This window comes from Phalacrocorax carbo, chromosome 2 (genome assembly GCF_963921805.1).
Source record: "Phalacrocorax carbo chromosome 2, bPhaCar2.1, whole genome shotgun sequence".
Classification (NCBI taxonomy): domain Eukaryota; kingdom Metazoa; phylum Chordata; class Aves; order Suliformes; family Phalacrocoracidae; genus Phalacrocorax; species Phalacrocorax carbo.
The window spans coordinates 125,959,503-125,980,958 of NC_087514.1; the positions used below are offsets into that span (position 1 = coordinate 125,959,503).

General features: G+C 43.0%; 1 protein-coding gene across 1 annotated transcript in view; it reads right to left on the reverse strand.

Annotated features, from left to right (window-relative positions):
- The window catches only part of LOC104047683 (ubiquitin-conjugating enzyme E2 E1), a 44,793-nt gene that overhangs the window by 23,208 nt on the left and 129 nt on the right, over positions 1-21,456 (reverse strand). Inside the window, 5 exon segments of the mRNA XM_064444275.1 lie at positions 16,909-16,959; positions 19,084-19,262; positions 20,652-20,716; positions 21,254-21,290; positions 21,390-21,455. Of these exon segments, the coding sequence (XP_064300345.1) occupies positions 16,909-16,959; positions 19,084-19,262; positions 20,652-20,716; positions 21,254-21,290; positions 21,390-21,455 (398 nt within the window).

Consider the following 21,456-nt stretch of genomic DNA (forward strand, 5'->3'; position numbering starts at 1 on the left):
CGAATTCAGAGGGACTTCACTGGATTACAGACTGATGACATTGCTGCTACAATTTCAGTGGGAACCTTGCTTGATTGAGTTACTGCAGGACAGTAAAGGACAACTCAAGAGAAACTACAGAGCTTTTGTATTACCTCGGCTATAGGACTGACCCCTAAATACAAAGGTTACCTACCCTCAGATGCAATACCAGCCTACAGCATGGCTTACTGAGCATACCACCAGCTTCCCTCACATTTCAATGACTGAGACACTGGTGCAGTTAGCTGCATCCAAAATAGCATCAAATCTTCTAAATAAAACCACAGAATGCAGGAAAAAATTTACTTCAGAAGTCTGGCAGTTTCTGTATGAAATCTTGGCCACCTGTCTAGTATGCATAGAGCATGCTTGAAAGATATTTCTAGGGCTTTGGCTGAACCTCTCTCCCAGGCTAGGTACCACAAATCATGACAAGACAGCAATTCAGGAGGACAACTACAAAACGAACTATCTGAGTTGTCCCAGATCATTGTCCTTTTATGTTACACTACTTAAATGAGGACTACAGCCTCTTCATTTTGAAAATTTCTGGTTGTTCTTATGTTTAAGGGAAAAGACACTGTACTTGAGGAAAAATATGCTTACATCGCAATGCTTCATTCTGCAGTATCATGGGATCCTTGATCTTTACACCAGCATCGTTAATATACATTAGTTACGTGTGAAAAGGCATCAGCTATATGTGGCCAGCTTTCAGGACTGGAAAACAAATTTCTGGAGCAGAAAAACTCTTTTGGATCCAAATGTCATTTGCATTAGATTTTTTTAAAAAAGATATCTTTTCAACAATGAAACAGTTTATGAAACAAAGTGTTCTTACAAAATTAAGTTGTTCATTTTCCCAAGTCAGAGCTTTGCAAAGACTGGGGGAAAGCCACCAGTCTGCTATGATTAGCCAAGGGCACAAGAGCACAATTAGTTCTCACTTGCTGACAGAAGGATTTGATGGAAAAAGGAAACCCAGGTGGGTGAAATACCAAATGAGGTGTCCTAATTGAGTGTGATGACATTCAGGTCGGGTTTTCTAAAAATGCCATAAATCTTTTAACAAACTTGGGTGATAAAAGTACAGTTATATCTAGTTCTGATCATACCCACACTATTTCATATATAAAATCTGAGTATATATGCCTGTGTGTCCAAACATGCAAATGCGTATTAACACACACACAATCTGCATGCCTCCATAGGTGTAGTAACTCACTTCAGTGGCAGTTATAATGAGCAGCTACTGCTACCATAACACTATAGAAGTGCAGAAAGACCACCTAGGATTGATAAGAGAATTAGCCCACTTCAACCCCTTTGCTTAGATATTTGTTCAGATCACACACATCCTCATGCTTAAGTCTTCCACAATGGCAGACCTAGAATGACATTACTATTTTGTAGTAAACTAGTTTTGCTACAGGAATATACAATGCTGCAGCACTGAGCCCGGCTAACACCTTTTGCTCTCAGTCATGACAAGAAGTTTGGCCTTAACCTTTATACCACTGGGATTAGCTGTGGCAAGTCAGCATTATCCTTGGAGTCCGTTTTGCCTGCACTTAACAGACTTTCCCATGTGTACTCCTGGGTGATACAATGTTCAGAGTTTAGGAAAACGTGTGTTCTGTCAACTTGTGCAAGACAAGGTAAATGCTGAAGAAGGAAGGTTAATCTTACAATAATTCTTTTCCATACAGCTATTTTTGCACATCTGGGGCAATGGAACCATAGAGAAAGTAAACTGAGAATAACCCTTTACTTTCTCAGAAATACAACGGTGCTCTGGTAAGTGAATGCACAACGCGTGTTTGCACACACGCATGCTCTAAACACACCACTAGCGAAAAGCAATGCTGTTACGTTAGAGCTGTTGTACAGATAATATCTAGCGATTTTTAAACTTGTAAATTATTATTAATTACCTCATAATTTTCAAAATTAAATAGGGGGCAAAATAAAAACCAAGCTAAAATCTACTCCATGTCAAACTTGAAGTCTGGTAGCTATGTTATATTCTCATTCTTCTTGAACAATTCACCTTCTGCAAAGCGCATATTGAGAGCCTTCCTTGCTGTAAAGGATTTTCCTTTAACTGCTGGCAAAATCCAAATACACATTCCCCTCCTGAGCATCTTTTCATCTTTATAGTTTGTTTCTGTTCCTTTATCCAAGTAGAGCAGTCCCCCAAAAAAGTGTGCCTCCCCAGCACAGGCTACAGAATGAAGGCAGCTCTGGCTCAGTGGCAAGTGAGTTCAGGTATCTTTCTGAACAAAGTGGAAAGCAAGGTTTAAGCCATGCAAGCTCCAAATAAAGCAGAAAAACAGCTTAAACGAATAAAAATCTATCTATTAAAAATGTCTTAGCAGCTGTGACTAGCGTGGATGAAAAGTTGAGAGAGGCTGCCCAGTGGCTGTTGTGCTGTTTTTACACACTTTTCCCACTAGGGCGAAGAATGATCAAGAGACTCATCATCTCAACAAGTACTCATACTGTAAACAGCTAGTGTTGAAAGTCAGACCCATAATAAATACATGCATTTAATAATTTTACTCTTGAGACATGCAGTTCTACTACATACCAAAAGAGGTACAGGAAGAATAAAAAAAATATAGGACAATTTAAGCCCTTGTTTTCTTCAGTACTACTTCTAAAGAGAAACTTGAACACATAAAATAAATCACCTTTCATAATCCTGTGAGGGTCCTAAGGGTGCACACAGGATTGATTCCCTACAGGCATGCATGTATTAAAAAACCCAAAACAGTTCAACAGACCTCCCTTCATCTAGATCAATGTCTTACAGCAGGTGCATTTATCCTTTTCCTTTCTTTGTTTGCTATATGTTCACTTGCTCTAAAATTGTTCAAGTTTCTTAAAATCAGAGGACTGTAACAGTCAAACCCATGCACAGAGACAACAAAAAACCTGATCCTCCCACCAAAAAAACAAAAACCCACCCCAGCACAGCATGCCCTAACCTTTCTTAGACTGTGAAACAGGGTAACAAATATGAATAAGGAAGCAACATGAATCTGTGCATGGCATTATTATTATTTTTAAACAGTCTATATGTTTGCTTTTCATTAGCTCCCTGTGGTGGCAAAACTATAAATGTAAAAGAGACAAAGTGAAAAAATGAAGTAGCCAATAGCAGAGATTTCAAATACACTTACACAACCACAGTTTGTTTTACAGCTGCTTTACATAAAAATAAAAATATAATATACTGTGGGGGTTTGGCAGCATGTAGAGAGGCAGCATCAAATGGCGATAACGGAGTAAGAAGAAATGATCTCTTTGGAGCAATTAAGCAATTTTAGAAGCACCACTATGTCCAACAGCTAATGGGTCCAAAGAGACAGAAAGGTCAAAAGTGTGAGTTTTTCCCTACTGATCAGAGATCACATATATGACCCTTTGGAAGGGAGGATAACTAAATAATCATATTATATAATCCCTACTAGAGAACAATTCTATATAAAGCCCAGCACACTAAACAAAAGAGAGCTTTCCTTCAGAAGCCAAAAGCAAGATGCACTCTTCCATCTAGCTGCCTCAGCATAAATAAATAAAAAAGAGAAGAAAAAAATGCTTACCCCCTCTTTGTGTAAGAAAAAGAAAGTCACTGGCTATACATAGAACAGTAAAGTGCTCACGTAGTTCAGGGAAGAGTTTGGCACTTTTTAAGAAAGAATGGGTAAACAATACATACTGTATATTAAAACCCAACAACTCTTCCTAGTGACCTTGAACTCTAGTAATATGAACAGGGATGTACAAAACCACTTATTTCTGGACACAGTTCATTCACTATCTTCAGCAAGGACTGAATTTAGCACATTACAGTGTCCCATTAGGATATGACACACTATCTTCTAGGAAAGCCAATCTAAGCAAACATCACAGTTCCATTACTGTCTTAATACCCAGAAACTAGATTCTCCCTCTGAAAACACTTGCTAAAACAGCAACTAGATGAATTTCCAGATGTGTCATTCAATGTGTACGTGGCAGAAAGATTAGTAAAAATACTGACCAAAGAATTTTGCATTTGCCTGGTGTACAGATGTCTGCTGTGAAAACACTCATACAGGCTCACCTACTGCATGCATCAAACGTCCTCATAACCCTGAAGTGAAGTTTAGGTGCATCCTCTTGACTAGAAACTTTCAAGATATTAACATACACTTTTCCAATGACCAAAGAGTACCACATAAAGAAAGACGAGAAATGTAAATTCTTATGTGACCTTGCACTCAGGATTATCCAAATTGACCATAAGTACTTTAAAAACACTCTCCCTTTCATCAAGCCTCTCCAATTTGTGATCCAAATACTTAAGCAGCTAAAAAAAATAGTAGTTTAGCTGATGACTGATACTTCATTCGCTAGTAAATTAATAGAACAAGAAAGGTTTTGTCTCTTTAGTTTTTAATTCCTCATGAACATTTTCATTCTGTCAATGGGAAAACCTTGCCTCTTCAGTTCTCTGCAGGCACAGGCTGCAGACTTTGACAGATATAAGGGGTTACTCCTGAAGGATCAGTGCAGCCATCAGGGAAGAGAAGGGACCAGAACCTGCTCAGCTCAGCAGGATAAAGAGGCGGAAGATACTAGCACTGTTCCTTACAAGCCTGTGATGGTTTGCAGAAAGAGGCCCAGTTCCATGGGCCAGACCTGGCACACTAGCTCTCTTTTGCAGAGCTTACGCTATGCTGGTGACTTGAGACATACTGGATTGTAATAAAGAGAACGCCTAGAAAAGAAGCAGAGGGAGAGCTGAGAATCTGTACAAGAGCCTGGCAGATTTACTACCGGAAAGGGACCTGGCAAAATGCATTCTTCCCCCTCCTGTTCTCTGCTTTTAAGGGTCACATCTAACCCCACCCTATATTTTCACTCCCTCCTAGCATGTCACAGTTCAGTCATCAACTCTACCTCCATCCTTTTTTTCTCCATTTGTTCTGAATCAATGAAGACCGCTGCAAATACAACAGACTTCACTAGGTAACAGACAAGTCTCCTTCCCAGATCCAGACCCCAATCAGCACTCCTTCCTTATCTCTATTTAAGACAAGCTGTGAATCGCTAACAAATCCCATCCAGCTGCTCAGCCAGCCACGAGAGGTTACAGCACATCCCCATTTACCCTCAGCCCTTTGCTGCTACAGCTTAGAGCTAGACCCTGCCAGTTCATTGCATCCCCGCTGCAAAGTGTTACCATACAAAGGCTCCACTATCCAATCCCTATTTTTCAGTCTTTCCTGACAAAATCCAGTAGTAATTATTTAACATGTCCTACACGGCTAGTTCTGTGCTACTTAGTGCTGCAGTGAAACATGCACCTGAACAATCTCAATGCTAAATTATTTGTCTTTACATCTCCTCATAAATAAGGATCTACTATGAAAAGCAAAGCAAAAATCCTTGTAAAGCAATGTAGAGGGTACATCTTGCACCATCTATAGGTTAGAAAATTTGCATTTGCTGTGGAAAAAACAATGTACAAGACGTAGCTGATACATTACAAAACCTCAAAAGTAACATAATATTTATAGTCATTAGGAGTTAAGTACACACACTGAATACTAAGTACTTTAAATTGGAATGTCTCAGCACATGTAATAACTCTGCAATTTAGCTAATATTTCCCTAACAAATAGTTACAGTCCTCCTAGTTATTGAGGTGGAAGGTGAAGTAGTACCACAAAGACAGCAAAGAGAGAGATTAGCTGTTGGACACCTTTATTATTTCACTGCCACTATCCAGGAATAGAAAAAAAAACAAAACAACCCAACACTAATATATCTCAAAACACATTATCCCATTGCAATGCAGTAGTATCACAAAGTAACAGCTGTGATAACCTTGATGTGCATAAAACCGGAAAATAACCAAATCACATATTCAAGATAAAACAATAGCTGCTGAATAAAACAACTCACTTATTTACCGCAATCAGATAAGGAAAAAAATGCAATGTCCAACATAAGCAGAACTTCATTTTGGGGGGAAGAAGGGATAGAGAAATATCTACAAGCCCAAGGACTAAACCTACTTTATTATTAAAGAACATTTAAACATAGCTGGAAATTTACATACCACTTTGCAAACACAGACAAAAATGAAAGAAATCCTTTGCCCTGAAAATTTTGCACTCTAAATTCAGCAAAACAAATGCATGAAGGTTAACCCTTCACAAAAGCAAGAAGTGGCTGAGTGATAGGAAACAAGAGCTTGCTTAAAACAGCAAAACATAAAATGGAGAGGCAAGAGCTGTTCCATAAAAGGACAGAAGTTGGACATTTTACGTGGCTAAAAGCCATGCCAAGTGGAACATAGAAACAATCCATTCCCCTTGTACTCCTGCAGCATCCACAGCCACTGGATTAGGGATGCTTAAGGGTACGTCCCTGCCTTTTCTCTTTTGGTCTGTTTACGGACCTATTGCCCATTAATTTGTTCAGCCTGTTTTTGCTTGTGCTGATACTATCTGCCTCCACGACCGCCTGCAGGAGCAGCTTCTAGAACTCCATTGCCTACTGGGTAGAAGGACTTAATCTGTTCTAAAAAGATCTCTTAACAGTTTCAGCGAATGTCTCTGTTTCTAGTATTATGGAATTTACAGAAGACCAGTTCTTGTCATGCTTCTCTTCCAGTTGCTACAAAAGCAAGGTGTGCTCTTTCGGTAGATGCAGGTTCACAGGGTCTTCAACAAATTAAATTTGCAACGTCCTATCTTTAATACTAGTCTACTTGATTGGGATTTACTGAGTTTCAAGTGATCTTTACTTTTTTAACTTTCCTAACTCCTTTTGCTTGCTTATTTCTCTCTCCCCCCTCTGTCCCCTCTCTCTATACCCACTCCTGCCTTTCTCTCCCTCTGCTCCTTTCTTGCTATCACTCCCCTAATTTTCTTCTCCAATTCCTCCCTGTTGTTTTTTCACATCTCACTCATGCACTTCTAAAGATACAGGACAACAGTCCATGGCTCAAGAGCCATGTGTGGCTCATGCAGTGGTTCAAGGAGGCCTGCAAAGATACAATTGGACACCTGCTACATGTATTCTTTAAGGTATAGCAGGCTGTGCCTTCTTGATTTACAGAACACTGTAAACAGTGTAAGACTGTATAAAAGCATTGACCTCATTGCTATATGAACATTTTGCCTCCCAGGTGAGGTGTAATGCAAGCAGCACAGCAAAAACTATTGCAGCAGCTTGCACGCTTGCCTGTTTTAAAAATTCACTCATGCCCAAGAACAGGTTAGCCCATGGATGGCCCTCTCCATTCATTCAAGAGCAGGGTGCCCCATCTCTTCTGCTCCTTATAGAAGGCAATGAGAAAGTGGAGCTAAATTGCCGGAGCAAAGGATCAGTCTGACTCCGCTTCTACCTTTGCCACAACTGTTTCAGCAACCAGTGTAAAATTGCCTCAGCCACCTTGACAGGCCATCTCTCTCTGCCGCCCCTTATGGTCACTGTTAACATCTTGCACAATCTTGCTGTCCATAGGAACATAACACCCTTCTGCCTCAAAGTGGTTTTATGTCCTTTTCCATTCCTCACCTACAACTCATTCATTTTCCCAGTTTCACCAATGCCTGTAATCTGATTAACCTCATAATAGGAGTGACAGGATGGAAAAAATTGGAAAAATGTTATTCTAAAGGAAGTATTAAAATTTCACTACAGACTTCAACCCTGGGATGCAACTGAAAGACAAGCAGCAGGGCAGCTGAAGGCCTGACACTAGTTACATTCAAAACCTAGATCTCCTAGGTCACTCTTGTTGCTAGTATATGTCTTCTTGCCTGATTTCCTAGATCATGAGGGTGCTGTTGAAGTTTGAATTTCAAGTAAGAAGGAAAGTATTCCCACAGTTTTAATGCAATGGAGAACTCTAGTCAGATTCATGATATTTTAAGATTTTATTCGGCACAACTATTTAAAGCCTTCAGTCTTCTCCCTCTCTCCCACAGACCTCCTAGTGTAAGTAGGCAAATACTTTTATCAGAAGCCAAAGCACTACAAAATATGACGAGATTCTCAAATTGCAAATTACCCCATCAGAAACAAAACCAGACAATTCTTATTGATAAACTACTTAGAAGGAAGTCAAGGAGGACACCAGCTATAAATGCTTGAATGCATCACCCAATTCATCTCCTTTAAAAAGGTTACCAAGACATACAGGAAATAACGTGCAAATATAGTATTACAACGATCAGTTTGATTGATCAGAAACTTCTGATGAAATGACCTTTTGTGGTATACTACAGTATTGATATAATTGCTTTCAAACTATGTTACTACAACAGTCTGCATTTTAGCAATCTTTCAAAGCCATCTGCAACAGTTAAATGCTGCTTTAATTAAATATATTGCACTTCCTCCACCATTTATTAGGCCACTTCTCAGAGCAGTTCACATTTGTTCGAAACACCAAACAACACACTGAAACTTTCTAGAAGTTATCCTCTTTAAAATTTCAAACATCACATATTCATAACAGTTATCACCTAAATTAGCACCTTAAAATTTCAGTGAAGATACTCAAACTGCATGCAAAACCTTTGAGACAATTACCCTGACAGGATTCCTTGTATAACAATCACTACTGCCCTGAAGGTTTGCTGTTTTCTCCAAAAATTCTGACAAAGTTCTGAGTCCATACCAGAAGTATTTTTCTTCTTTTCATCAATTTATTGTGAAAAGATACCTTTGACTTCAGAATTAATTTTTAGTGTTGTGGGTCTTCTCACTCCTGTGTGCAACTCTCTGTGGGATCCTAGCCATCTAAATAAATAAATAAATAAAAGACCCCAAGACCCCTCTCCTGATTTCTCCTTAATAGACACTGGGATTAGCTTCAATGGCAAAAACCTATTGCTCAGATACCCACACCACAAATACTATTAAATACTAGCAGTCGACCTGCCTCAGGATGCATCTCCCCTCCAGCCCACAGCATTTACTGCTGCCTTTACAATTCTCCATACCAGTTCAAGATTCTCTGTCCTCCCAGCAAGTCCAGCAGCTCCACAGGGAAAGATGAGAAATGCAGTTCTCTAATCTCTTAAATAATCATTATGCTGATACAAAGAGTGCAAAATACATCTAACATGCTGATTTAGTTCACACTCACTTCTGATTCTGAAAGGTAAAGCTTTTGGAGGAAATAAGCCCTTATTTCTGCACTGATTCACAGAAATACAGAAGCAAAGAAATTTAACAGGACTCTACATCATTAATCGTACAGCCTCTTTAATCCAATTACTTCGTATTTTCTCTTAAACAAATGAACTGCCAAAACTTGGCCTGGACCCAGTTCTCAGAACAGTCCAACTTATTCTTACCTGATCTATATTTTCAGCTGTGAAATCATGAAAGAGGCTAAAGGAAGTGTGGGGAATCAAACACTACATCTGCCCTGAGCTATAACCTGCATGCCCCACTCTCCTCCCCCAGCCCCCTCCCTCCCCACCCCATCCCAGGGAGTCCAGGTTAATAAAGAAAAGAACATCGCATATTAGATGTCACAAGTTAAGCATACAGATATGTGATATATTCTCCTGGCAATGTCAATTAGCCCCTCATGCACACCCTCATGCACAGAAAAACATGTATTAAATGCACTGCAGTAACCATTACACTTTCCACAAATGCCTTGGAAGACGAATTGCACGTTGCTGAAATTTGCAAATTGGCAAGAGAAACACGAAAACCCGCCTGAATTCCAGAGTGTACAGTGTTTATTTTGACAGTTGTAGTTTATTTATAGTACTTGACAATACATGTTCTCTAGTTCATCTTGTAAAATAATGAAGTCGGTATTTAGACCTCCACTGTTAAGCCTCAGAGGGAAAAATAAGTATAAACTTATTTTATTCAAATAAATGTACCGATTGGCAAGATTCTACTATAATGACTAAATTACATCATTAATTTAACTTAGTTTAAAGCACTTTCCTTGGTGGAAAAAGCATGGTCCTTAACTTTGTATGTGATGAGCAAGTCTGCACAGATATCCAGTAATCTCTTAACCCATTCACATAAAACAATATCTTCTTTTTGTTTAATACATTAAATACTTTTAGCGAGGTGCTGTATGGAAGGCTGGTCTGTCATGTACAACCACAGAAGAGCGCAGGCAGAGGCTGCGGAAGTTTCGCTACATACTAACTCATCAATAACCATCGACAACCATCAATAACCATCAACATAACTAACTTGTACTGGTGCAGGTGAGCTCTGTCACCATTCCCAGCACAACCCCCTTTGACAGTGGGGCCAAAGTTAACGTCTTGTCAGATGGCATCTTATCAGCTCTCAAGACCAACCCATTCTTCAGAAACCACAAAGCTCTCAATCACTAGCAACCTGCCCTTGTTGAAATCCTCAAACACAAAACCATCCCCTATCACTTTCTCAATCCCCTTGACTAGCCAGTTCTCCATGGATAATTTTGTCTCCATATAAAAAGACAAGACAGATTCAAGCCCTTAAAATACAAATACTTCACACAGTGTTTCCCGTCTATGTCTATAAAGTACCACATAGATTATCATTAATATTTCTTAAAACAAAACCAGACATATAACCTACTGCTATACACATATCCAATACAAAAATCTAGACACAGAGAGCTGGAATACAACTGAAATGAAACCAAATTAAAGACTGCGTAATCAAGAAGAAATACTAGAATTTGTCAGATAAAAGAGATACGCAGCATCATAAACACAGTTGCACAGTGCCCTCCAAGGGCAGCAAAGCTGAAAGTCAAATAATAAAATTAAGTGGTATACAAGAGAGTGCGCACAGAAGGGATTTCAATCCTCTTTGTTCTTAGCCATGATACAATTTCACAGCCGCTCAAGATTCATCGTTCCGATGTTTGGCATGCAAGAGCACAGAACACAGTTCATCTGGGAATTACTGAGCCGGGATGTGCCGAACAAAATCTACCTCAGCATCAGCCAGCTCCTGCCACAGTGTCCGAGCAGCCTGGCCATCAAAATGTTTCTGATTTTTAAAGGGAGCCAATAAATAAAACCAGGAATATCTTCAGAAAGGTGAATTCCTGCAATATTAACTAATCAATCCACAGTAAAGAAGCTGCTCCTGGGCAGCTATTGTCTGAGTACGTCAGGCGGAGGACTTTGCCTGCAGGAGCTGCTACCTACATGTACTTTGAATTCACCGAGTGTAGAAATGGTATTATTTTTATGGTTTGCAAGCTAGACCATACACAGCTGTGGAGGATCTCTAAATTAGTTAATACACCATTTCAAAAGGAAGAGTTATTTCTCCAGGGATCATATGCCAAACAAAGGGGGGAGGGAATGCTGAACCACTGGTAGTTTATATCACAAAAGATATTTTTCAACTACACACAGCACTAATTATGAAGGTCCTTCCTATCCCTACAGCTGGAAACTTCTCACAGAAAACACTCCCATTTCAGAGAAAAAACACAAGGGGGGAGGGGAACAACAACAAAACAGGAAAAAAGTGCTAAAACCACTTTTGCAAGCTGATAATTTTCATTAAACGTGATCTGCATTTTTTATATCTACAAGGAAGTAAAACCCATCATTTTTATCATTCTTGCTCTAATAATGTGAGTGTGCACATTAAAAAAAAAAATCTTACTGAAAGTAAGATTTTTAATTACAAAATCTAAGACTAGAAAGCTTATCCTAGAAAATGGCCATGTTCAGGAAGGGCTATTCCAAGCATGAAAAACATAAAAATGACACCACTATTACAGTTTAACAGTGGCAGTCCACCCTTAGATAATACACTAGATTTAAAAGCAAAAGCACTTAAAGCATTATTGGTGTTGGAGGTATTGAGAAAAATACATTTGCAAAAAATTACAAGCACCATAAAAACAAATGTAATCAAAACAAATGCCAGACTTTCATGGTATGTAGATGAAATATATTAATTATAATATGAAACTATTGAGTTCAAAACAGCCTTTGAGCCATACATTTTCTGCAGACTTCTCTCCAGCCAAGAAACCTTAATTCCATACTGCAAAGTTTTGAAAACTATGAATATTCCACATATTATAGTGGAGAGCACTCCTCCCCACCATCTATACTGAGACATATATTTATTAAGTGCTGACAGTTAACTTTCACAAGACTCTTAGGGAGATCTGGTCCTTATTCTGTGAATTTACAAAAACTGGGCTAAAGTAGCCAGGAAACACAACTGTATTTTATTATTATTTAAATAATGAATTTGTGACAGCATTTCACTCTGAAGCAGTGGGAAGCCTTGGAGGCAAATGCCTCATTCAGTAAAGACTTGAAAATTATTTTTGTTTAAATAACAGCTGGTCCTGCCTATATGGACTTAAATGAGCCATGTGGAGACAAACTTGCTTCAGTTTGGGTAAGAAAGATTAAAAAACATTAATTCTAGTTAATATCCATTTTGGACCCTCTACACAGATGGGAAAAATAACATTAAATTACCATGCTTACATACAGTCAATACCAGACACCCAATAAAGCACAAATTCAAAGCCCTGCTCATAACGCAACCGATGCACAGTTCCAGCAGAACAGCTCAGCTGCAAGTTAGCCTGAAACAAAGGAGATTTACATTCATTTCACCACTTTGCCACAGACTTCCTGCACGACCTTGGACAAGTCACTTGGTTTTTGTGTGCTGCAACTCCCCATCCCTAAAATGGGGAAAAACATTTATTTCATAACCTCACAGCAATTAGCAGATTTACTATCAGGAGACGCTTAGATACAGAGGTCAAATAAATGACAGAGAGAATAAACAGTACTTAAAGCTTTAATTAACTTCTGTTAAAGCTTTAGAAACCTTGTCACAGTAACAGAAGGAAAGCTTTGGCACAATACAAGTGTTACCTACAAACAAAGATCAGGTCTGCCTACGTAGCAAGATGGAAACGTATTTTGATATCTGCAGACAGTCGCGGATGCAGATTTTCATGACCCAACGCACTGGCATGACATACTCCTCTGTCACCAACACACACAGAAGACCAAAAGTCCAAAGTCTTTAGGTGCCTTCTTTGAGTTCTAAAACAAGAGTTATAACTTTCTGATACAATACAAAGCAGTAGAAGAAATCACCAGGTACTCTCTTAAAAGATTTTAAATACTTCATGTCCAAACAGCTCTTTTCCAGTTCATATTAACCACTAACCACCTTTTGAACTTGAAAGCCACAAGTTTCATAACCAGTATTAATATCAGAAGTCAAGTCACCTTGCAGACAACAGAAAATTAAAGACGACTAGAGCACCAGCCTACCAAAAATGATGAACAGGGTAAGAACCACTCGGAAGTAGCCAAACGCTACACATATCCTACACTAGGCCATTGCCTCCATCAGGAACCCACGAACTTGTGAAGTGTATTAAATGTACCTTTTTAGAAGATGTCTTCAAGTCTAAAAATCTACTTTTTGAACACAGGCCAAATATATACTGCATTTCCATGCACATATTCCGCACTTCTGTACAAGTAACTGTACTAGCCTGTGTAAAAGCAAAATCACAGCCTGGGGAGGGAGATGTGAGGGACTACAAGGGATGATGAAGCAGTCAACGAGAGACAAGCACAGGTAAGCATTTGGGGGACACAGGCAAGCTATGGAAAACCAGAAGCAAGGAAACTACTGAGGGGAGAGGAAGTTCTGAGATAAACTTCTCCTCATATTACCCACATATGCGTAAAACCCACACAGCTGCTCAATCACAGGGTGTTGAGTGTGCTTGGGGTTTGGGTTTTTTTGTTTTGGGTTTTTTTTTTGTTGGGTTTTTTTTTGTTAAACAGATGATCTCAGGGTTACACACATGAAAATACAGTCACTGCAAGCTACAAAAATAAAAATGAAAGTCATTTGTTTTTAGGCTATTTTGTTTGAAATATCAAATGGTTTTCATTATTTGTAATTGCATCTTATGTGGTGTTTTATTAGGAAAAAAAAAAGAAACCAGTTCTTACTAAAAATCATTTACAACCTAAATCTTTTTCTTTCAATATGCAGAGCTGCTCTGGGGTATGTTAAATATCTTGAACTCCCATTACTGCAATAAGACTGGAAGAAGAACAGCACTTTGCAACGAGGCCAAAAATTAAAGCACAGCCAATGATGAATGGCTACCAAATACTGGGCACAGCGCTGAAAAGGGGAAAATACAGAGACAGTGGTGAGGGGTGTAAGAACAAATGTCCAGCAGAAAAAAAGAATGACATTTCCAACGTAACACAGGATACAGTTTCGGACACACATTTTCAAATGTGACTTCTGACTTCTGAGACTTTGGCACCCCTAAAGTTGGCAGCAGGGTAGGAAGTACCTGGTATCATATATAGCTCCCTGAATATCTAAGTTTTGAGATTAGTCTTGCATGAGAGTGAAATGCCTAAAAGGAGAGGACTGCCCACCCCTCCTGAAAGAAGTCTGTAGAAGCACAAAGGGAGCAGAGAGATGAGGGGCTGGAGGTCAGAGGAAAGGTGAGGATAAGCAAAGTCACGAAGGCAGGAAATTGAAACTAAGTTCTGGAACTATGTATTTAATATCTCCCTCACAGCATGCTAATAACATTCATACGAAGGGAAAAAAAAATAAAGGAAAGCAGTGACACTGTTCGCAGGCTTCCTCAGAGCAAGTTTTGGCAGCCTTAAACATCATGCAGCAACCAGTTTCTCACTTGCTTGATCTCCTCTCACTCTCCAACTGACTATTTGTATTTCTTTTTCCACAAGAGGTAAACTTTCCCCACAACTGCGATAGCTGAACCTCATCTCACTATTGTCTCAACTAGCACCTGCCTAACCCTTTTACAAACCTACTGCTACAGAAGCAAACTCCTGGTGCTTGACTGTGCAACTGGAACCTTGTTAGCCTTTAGGAGAGCTGTTCTCCTTCACTCTCAACGCTATCTTTACTGAAGTAGGATGACTTCACCCCAAGATGAGCAATACCAAAACTCTTTTGGTCACACACAAGCACCCCCCAACACCCCCCCCTTCACGTTTTCCTACCTACCAACATATTAAAAGCCAGTAACAATTACACTGGTTTCATTGTTATTTGCAAGAGTTGCTAGCCTTCACTGTCATTCATCTGAAGATCGGAAGTAATGCAGAGTACTTATAATTGCATTATGGGTGAAGATTAATCATCACTATGTGTACTATGAACCAATTTTTACCATTAGAAATATTTATAAAGGCTGAAACAACACCAACTTACTATGTGGGCCTTGAAGTACATTATCCACAGCAGTCTATGTAATTAAAAAAAGAAAAATCAAAACTATATTCTATTTTGAGAGGTAGTCTGCTGGCTTGTCTTTACCTGTGCATGATGCCAATTGAAACAAGGACAAATTAGGGTTCTAATGTTATTTACACAAACCTTCATATGAAACCTGCAATCTGACACACTTGTATCCTATCACTGCTTTTAGATAGATTTGCGAAGTTCAGACCGCAGTCCCAGCACCTTGATGATCCAGACTCGGTTATCCAGAAAGCAAGCCACAGCACCTTTCTGAGCTGTGCTTCTGGGTTTCTTTCCCATGAAAACCAGGGTATGGTGGGAGGAGGAGTGGAATGTGGACTTCATCCTGACACAGAGCCAGGACACAGACAGGTCAGACACTTCCAGCCCAAGAGCTGGAAGCTCTTGTAATATTCTGGTAGCCATTATTATCACTAAAACAATATTGTCACAGCTAAAGATTTTGGAGCTCATTGGTTATCTTCCAAACAGCACAAAAATCCTAGTGTCAGCCTGGACCTCTGCTCACATTCCTCATCCCATCCCTCCTTTCATTAATTATGATCCTTGGGACTGGTACTGAAATAGTAGCTCTGGACCTGTCAGGCTAACTCCTTTGCTAATGCCTCCCTGCAGACTAACAGTGGCAAAAAGCTTCAATAAAAAGGTTCATGTGCATTAGTAGATGACAACTCAGTACTAAAAAGACCAACTTAAATAGTTATTTATAAACAGATTATTTTTTTTCTGATTTCTGCTATTACCAACATCAAAAGACCTCAAACCTCAGCCACAGCAAGAAGATGGGAACAGAGTTGTGCTTTGGCAACTACAGCGAACACAGACCAGACTGAAAGCCACTTTCCTCTTGAATGAACAAGCACAACCAAAGATGTTATACCACTACTGTCTCATCTCCAAATGCAAAGAGGCTCAGGCCACCGTGCAATGAACCAAATCAACCTGCTAGATGTTTCAAACAAATGGTACAAGTTTCTAAAATATTCTTAAAAACAAGTTGCTCTATAAAGGGCAACAGAATATCCCTGCTTGTTATTTCATCAACTATCATGTGTGCTCCTGTAGGGCACCCACTGAGTGATGAATTCACGCTTCTCTTCCGCTGTAAGTTACTGTTCACAGCACAACTCTCTAAGCTAAAAAGCTCGTAGCATTTTACTATTCTCTACTTCCTTGGCAGGACTCTTATTTATACAAGATTAGTGCAGATTTATAAACCAGAAGAAACAAACAAGGAGAAAGTTTCACACTCTTCTTTATAGGCCAGTTTCAGAGACATACACACAAAGCAGTATAACAGATTAAAATGCAATTGTTAAAAAACAAAACCAAAACAACCCCCAAAACAAACAGAAAATTCATATCAACACACATATAACCTCTGGAGGCACCCCTACTTGAAAACTATTTAATGTCATCCAAGCATTCACAAAAGTACTGTCAGCCCCCTGAACAGCCATTCCTCTGCACTGTCCAGAGCCCCGAGGACAGCTACAACACACAGAGGCACACTTCAGCCCCTCACCTTCCCCCACCCTCCTCAGGGAAGGAATTGACACCAACCTGCAGTTGGGAGGTGGATCTAAGGTGATGTCAGCCAATTCCTTCTGAATCCTGTGGCAATAAAAGCGAGAAGGAACAAAGTTAAGTCACTGTGTGGGATAGCAGTTAACACATACACCTTGCAGACATACAGTTACCCCAAGTTTGCAACACTACGTGCATGCTCAGCTGCAGACTCCCACCAGCCCAAACACACAGGACAGGCACCCTGTTACAGTGACGATCAGAAAAGCAGACAGGCACCGTACACTGAACCCAGACAGGTGCCCTGTTGTGTGCTCCCATAAAGATGCCGACCGCACAGGGGCAGTGGAAAAGACTCCGCCAACCAGCCTGTAAATGAGGGAAAACCTCTGCAAATGTGATGCACCAAGTGCTATGAGGAAGCTGCAGTGTGAAAAGTTATTTTGTCTTGCTGGATTGAGAGAAACAGTCTGCCAAATTGGGTCTCCCCCACTGCCCCCCCCCAGCTTCCCATCACCACCCTGAGAAAAAACACCAGCCCCAAGGGAGTGAATAACTGCGCCATTCCCAAGGACACTTAAAGGAAGGTGAATATCTATTTCCAAGGCTCCTGCACATTCCTGCCACCCTCAATTCTCCCCTCTCTTCCCCTCAAGAGCCACACAACATCTCCACATCTCTTCCCTCAGGACTCCAGATGCTCCCTCTCTTCACTGTGTTCAGACAACACCCTGTCCTCCCTGCCCAGACTATTCTGGGCTCACACTGCTTTTGCCACGAAACGCCCAACCAGCTATCATCCCCTTCCCTGGAGTCCCATTACTGTCACTCAGCCTTGCCCTCCAGATTTCCCCACCCAGCACTCAGTCTGCCTCCCTTCTCCTTTGAACTCAGCCAGCATCTTCTGCCTCTCTTCCACTTGTCTTACATGGGAACCACAGTCTTTTCATATTAGGCAGTTTACAACCTTCTTTTTAAAATAGTTAAGGGCATGACATGTAAACACTGCTTGCCACTTATCTATGTCAGTTTGCCATGGAAACCTGCTGAGTGGAGATCTGGAATAACCAAACTGCCTAAATTCTACAAAGCAACAGAGAACTTAGTTGTGACAACAGGGCATTTGCATAAAACCCCACTTTTGACACCTACAGACACAACCTCTCTGTGCTGCTTGGCAATGCTGTTTAGTGAGGTGGTTTATTATTCTTACAGAAGTACTGCAAGTTTGCTCGAAAACTTCCATTTGTCAGCTTAGCTCCCTGGAGCACCATTGGTGCTGAGTTCAGGTGAAACACAGAATAAATAATAAAGGGTAACAACATTTTTTTTTAAAGAACGGAGTGGCTCCAAGAGTCTGTCCAGGTGAAGAAAACTGACTGGCATAGCTATTCTGGAATTACTATTCTATGCAGACATCTCTCCCCACATAGATATTTTTCTGGAATAAAATTTATTTCATTCTCAAAAAAACCACCAAAAAACCCAACCCACTCTGTGCTGTGACCAAAGACTATTTTAGAGGAGAGTGTCCACAAGTGGACCTGCTGTGGATTATTCTATTCAACATCCAACCATAAATTGAAAACTCGATATAAGTGATGAGCAGACAGAAAAACACAGTAATATATTTGGTAGAAAATATTTGGGGCTATTTCACACCACTTGCACTGCAGTGCACTCCCCCAGCGCAAGCAAACTCAAAACTCTTCACAAACATTAATTAATCTCCAAAGCAGTCCTGGAAACTAAAAAGCCACTCTAGATCAATCCCAGCTTACAGAGAGGGAAACTGACATTGAAATGCAATGCCTTACTCAGGACCATATAGCTGCCAGTAGCAGAGAAGGAATTAAGGTCCTAAGTGCCAATCCTACACCATCCTTATAACACACAAGGAAAATGGAAAAGACAGTGGAAATAATTGAGGGACATAACAACAACCTGGAAGAAGAAAAGAGAGGAAAATATTTGGGATGGAACAGAGGAAGAAGCAGGAAGAGACACCAGACACCAGTGAAGTTGGGCAGACACTCACTACACCGAGATGCTGACAAGTGAGACAATGGCAGCTTCGTGAGGAAAGGTTGAGCATAAGGGCTAGAGATGAGGAATGGGAGCAGCAAGGGAGCAGTGGGAGAACGGATCAAAATAAAATGAGGAAGGGAAGAAGATGCAGTGAATCAGTGAGAAAACTCACTGCAGCCTCACCTCTTGGCACTGGTAGATAGCAGCTTAGAGTTTTTACTCATGCTGACTTTGCTCTCCTTCTTCTTAGGCGTGCTTGTCTCTTTCTCTGTCTGTTGGTTGGAGGATGAAGATGAGGAGGAGCTGGTGCTGGCCCTCGAATCGTCATCCGACATAGCGACCCCCCCACCACACACCCCAACCTGGAGAGGAGACACCATGGGGCGTGGGGAACAAACAGTGAACACAAACACACACAGAGAAAGGCCACTGACAATCTCGCTCTGTGTTTGGATCATGCGTCTTTTAAAGGGTCCTCGTGTCTCCCTCTCCTCTTCAGGCCCTACAGTCGAAGCAGGAGGAGCAAGAGCCTCCCCTGCTCTATTAACACCGAGTGAGGGGAAAGGGACTTTTAAAGCTTCCTCTCAGAAATCAAGTGCAAAATGAGGGAAGAGACTGGAACGAGGATGACTGTGAGGATCAGGGAAGCTCAAAGCAATTCCTTCTAATCTCCCCCAAACTGCACACACAAGAGGAGCCATCACCACCCACCACTATCCACCCTAGGGGTGTAGGAGATAAAAATGGAACAGCTCCGGTCCCTTGGGTTCCCGGGAGGCAAGTGGGGGAGGCGGGAAGGGACGGGGCTGCGGGGGTGACCGTCGCCAGCACTAGAATGGAAGTGGGGCATCGCTGGCAACAGCAGGGAGACCCAGAAGGAGGATCTGTGACCTGCAGTGGGGAAACCCCTGCCTGCTGGATAACCCCTGCCTGCTGGATCGAGTGTTGGGAGCGGTGGAGGGGGGGCGGGAGGGGGGGAATGAGGGGTAACAGCTAGGCAGGGAGCGGGGTACACGGAGGGGACCCCCCGAGGCCCACTGCACCGAGGGGCAGGCCAGCAAAGGGGGAAGAGAACAGAGGGTCTGTGCTGGGGGGATGCGGCGTGGGGGGTGAGAGGAAGAGAAGGGCCAGGGCCTACAAGGGGTGAGAACGGAGGGCCTGGGGAGAACGGTAGCGAGAAGGGGGGCAGCGGGGTGCCGGGGGGAGGCAGCCCGGCTTCATGCGGGCACCTCGGGGGCACAGGGGAGGAGGGCGAGCACGGTGGGCTACCGACGGCAGGTCCGCACCCGGGAGGGGCGAGAAGCCGTCGAGAGGGATGGGGGGGCGGGCAGGGCACCCCGAAGAGTTCGGGGGGGTGGGAGCAGCCGCGGGCCCGGGTCGAGCGGCGGCGGGGCAGCAGCGGGCCGGGGGGCCGGCACACGGCCGCCTCCCTCCCCGGACCACCGGCCCCCGGGGAGCTCCCCGGCCCCCGCCGGGCCGCCCCCGCTGCCGCCCCTCCGCCGGGCGAGAGCCGGGGGCAGGGGGGCCCGACCGAGCTCCCCCGGCCGCGGGCCCGCAGGGCCGGGCGGCGAGGGGCCGGGGCGGGAGGTGTGGGGGGGAGACAGCCGGTACCTGACAGCCCCGGGCGCGATCCCCCTGCCCCGCCGGCTCCGCCGCCTCCCGCCCCATCGCCGGGCCGCGGCCGGCCCTGCCCCTCACCCCTGCCCCGGGGGCCAGCGGGGAGGGCAGCGGGGGGTGCCCCGTCCCCCTACCTCTCCCTTTGTGCCTGGCTGCTCCTCCTCGGTGCGGCTGGGCCTGGCCACTCGTGTCTCTCTCGCTGGGAGAGAAGCGGAAGTGCTGCAACAGCAACTATTAAACAGGCAATGGCTTCCCTGGCTGCCTCCCCCACCGCCGAGCGGGGCTGGGGGGCGGCGGGGCCGGGGCGCTACCCGCCGCGGAGCGGGGCCCCAGGTGGGGTGGGGGACAGGCGGTGGAGCCCCCCCGCTCCGGAGCCGGAGGGGGGATCCCGACAGCCACAGTGTCCCCGTGTCCCACTCCCCCCCCCCCCCCGCGGCGGGTGCTGGGGAAGGAAGAAAGGGGCGCTTCGAGGGGAACGTGAGTTTTTAATGGAGACCCTCTGGAAAGTGACCTGCAGGGGTGTCAAGGGGGGAGGGATAAACGCCCTCCCCGGCACCGCTTCTGCTTCCGTGCAGGAGCCCCGGAGGGACGCGGTGGAGGCAGGTGTCTAGAGGAGGGGGCAGGCTCCCGGGGCTGCTTTTTTAAGGCTGAGATCGGGTTATTAGGTGGGGGGGGGGGGGGGGGCTGTTTGCTTTCCTTCTATTCTTCTAACTCTTTCAACCCCAAAGCTTCTCACCTGCTTTGTCCCTCCTGCAGTAGCAGTAACTTCTCACCTGTTTTAGTTGGAAAGCGGGGGGGGGAAGAGCGCAGCCCAAAGGCCCCCCCCAACAAGCAAGCCAAAAGGAATCCCCGGCAGCTTTCCCGTCTCTCACCTGTTTCAGCCCTAAAGCAGCAGCTGTGTCTTCCTTTCCCTCCCCCGGCTCAGCCCTGAACCAGCAA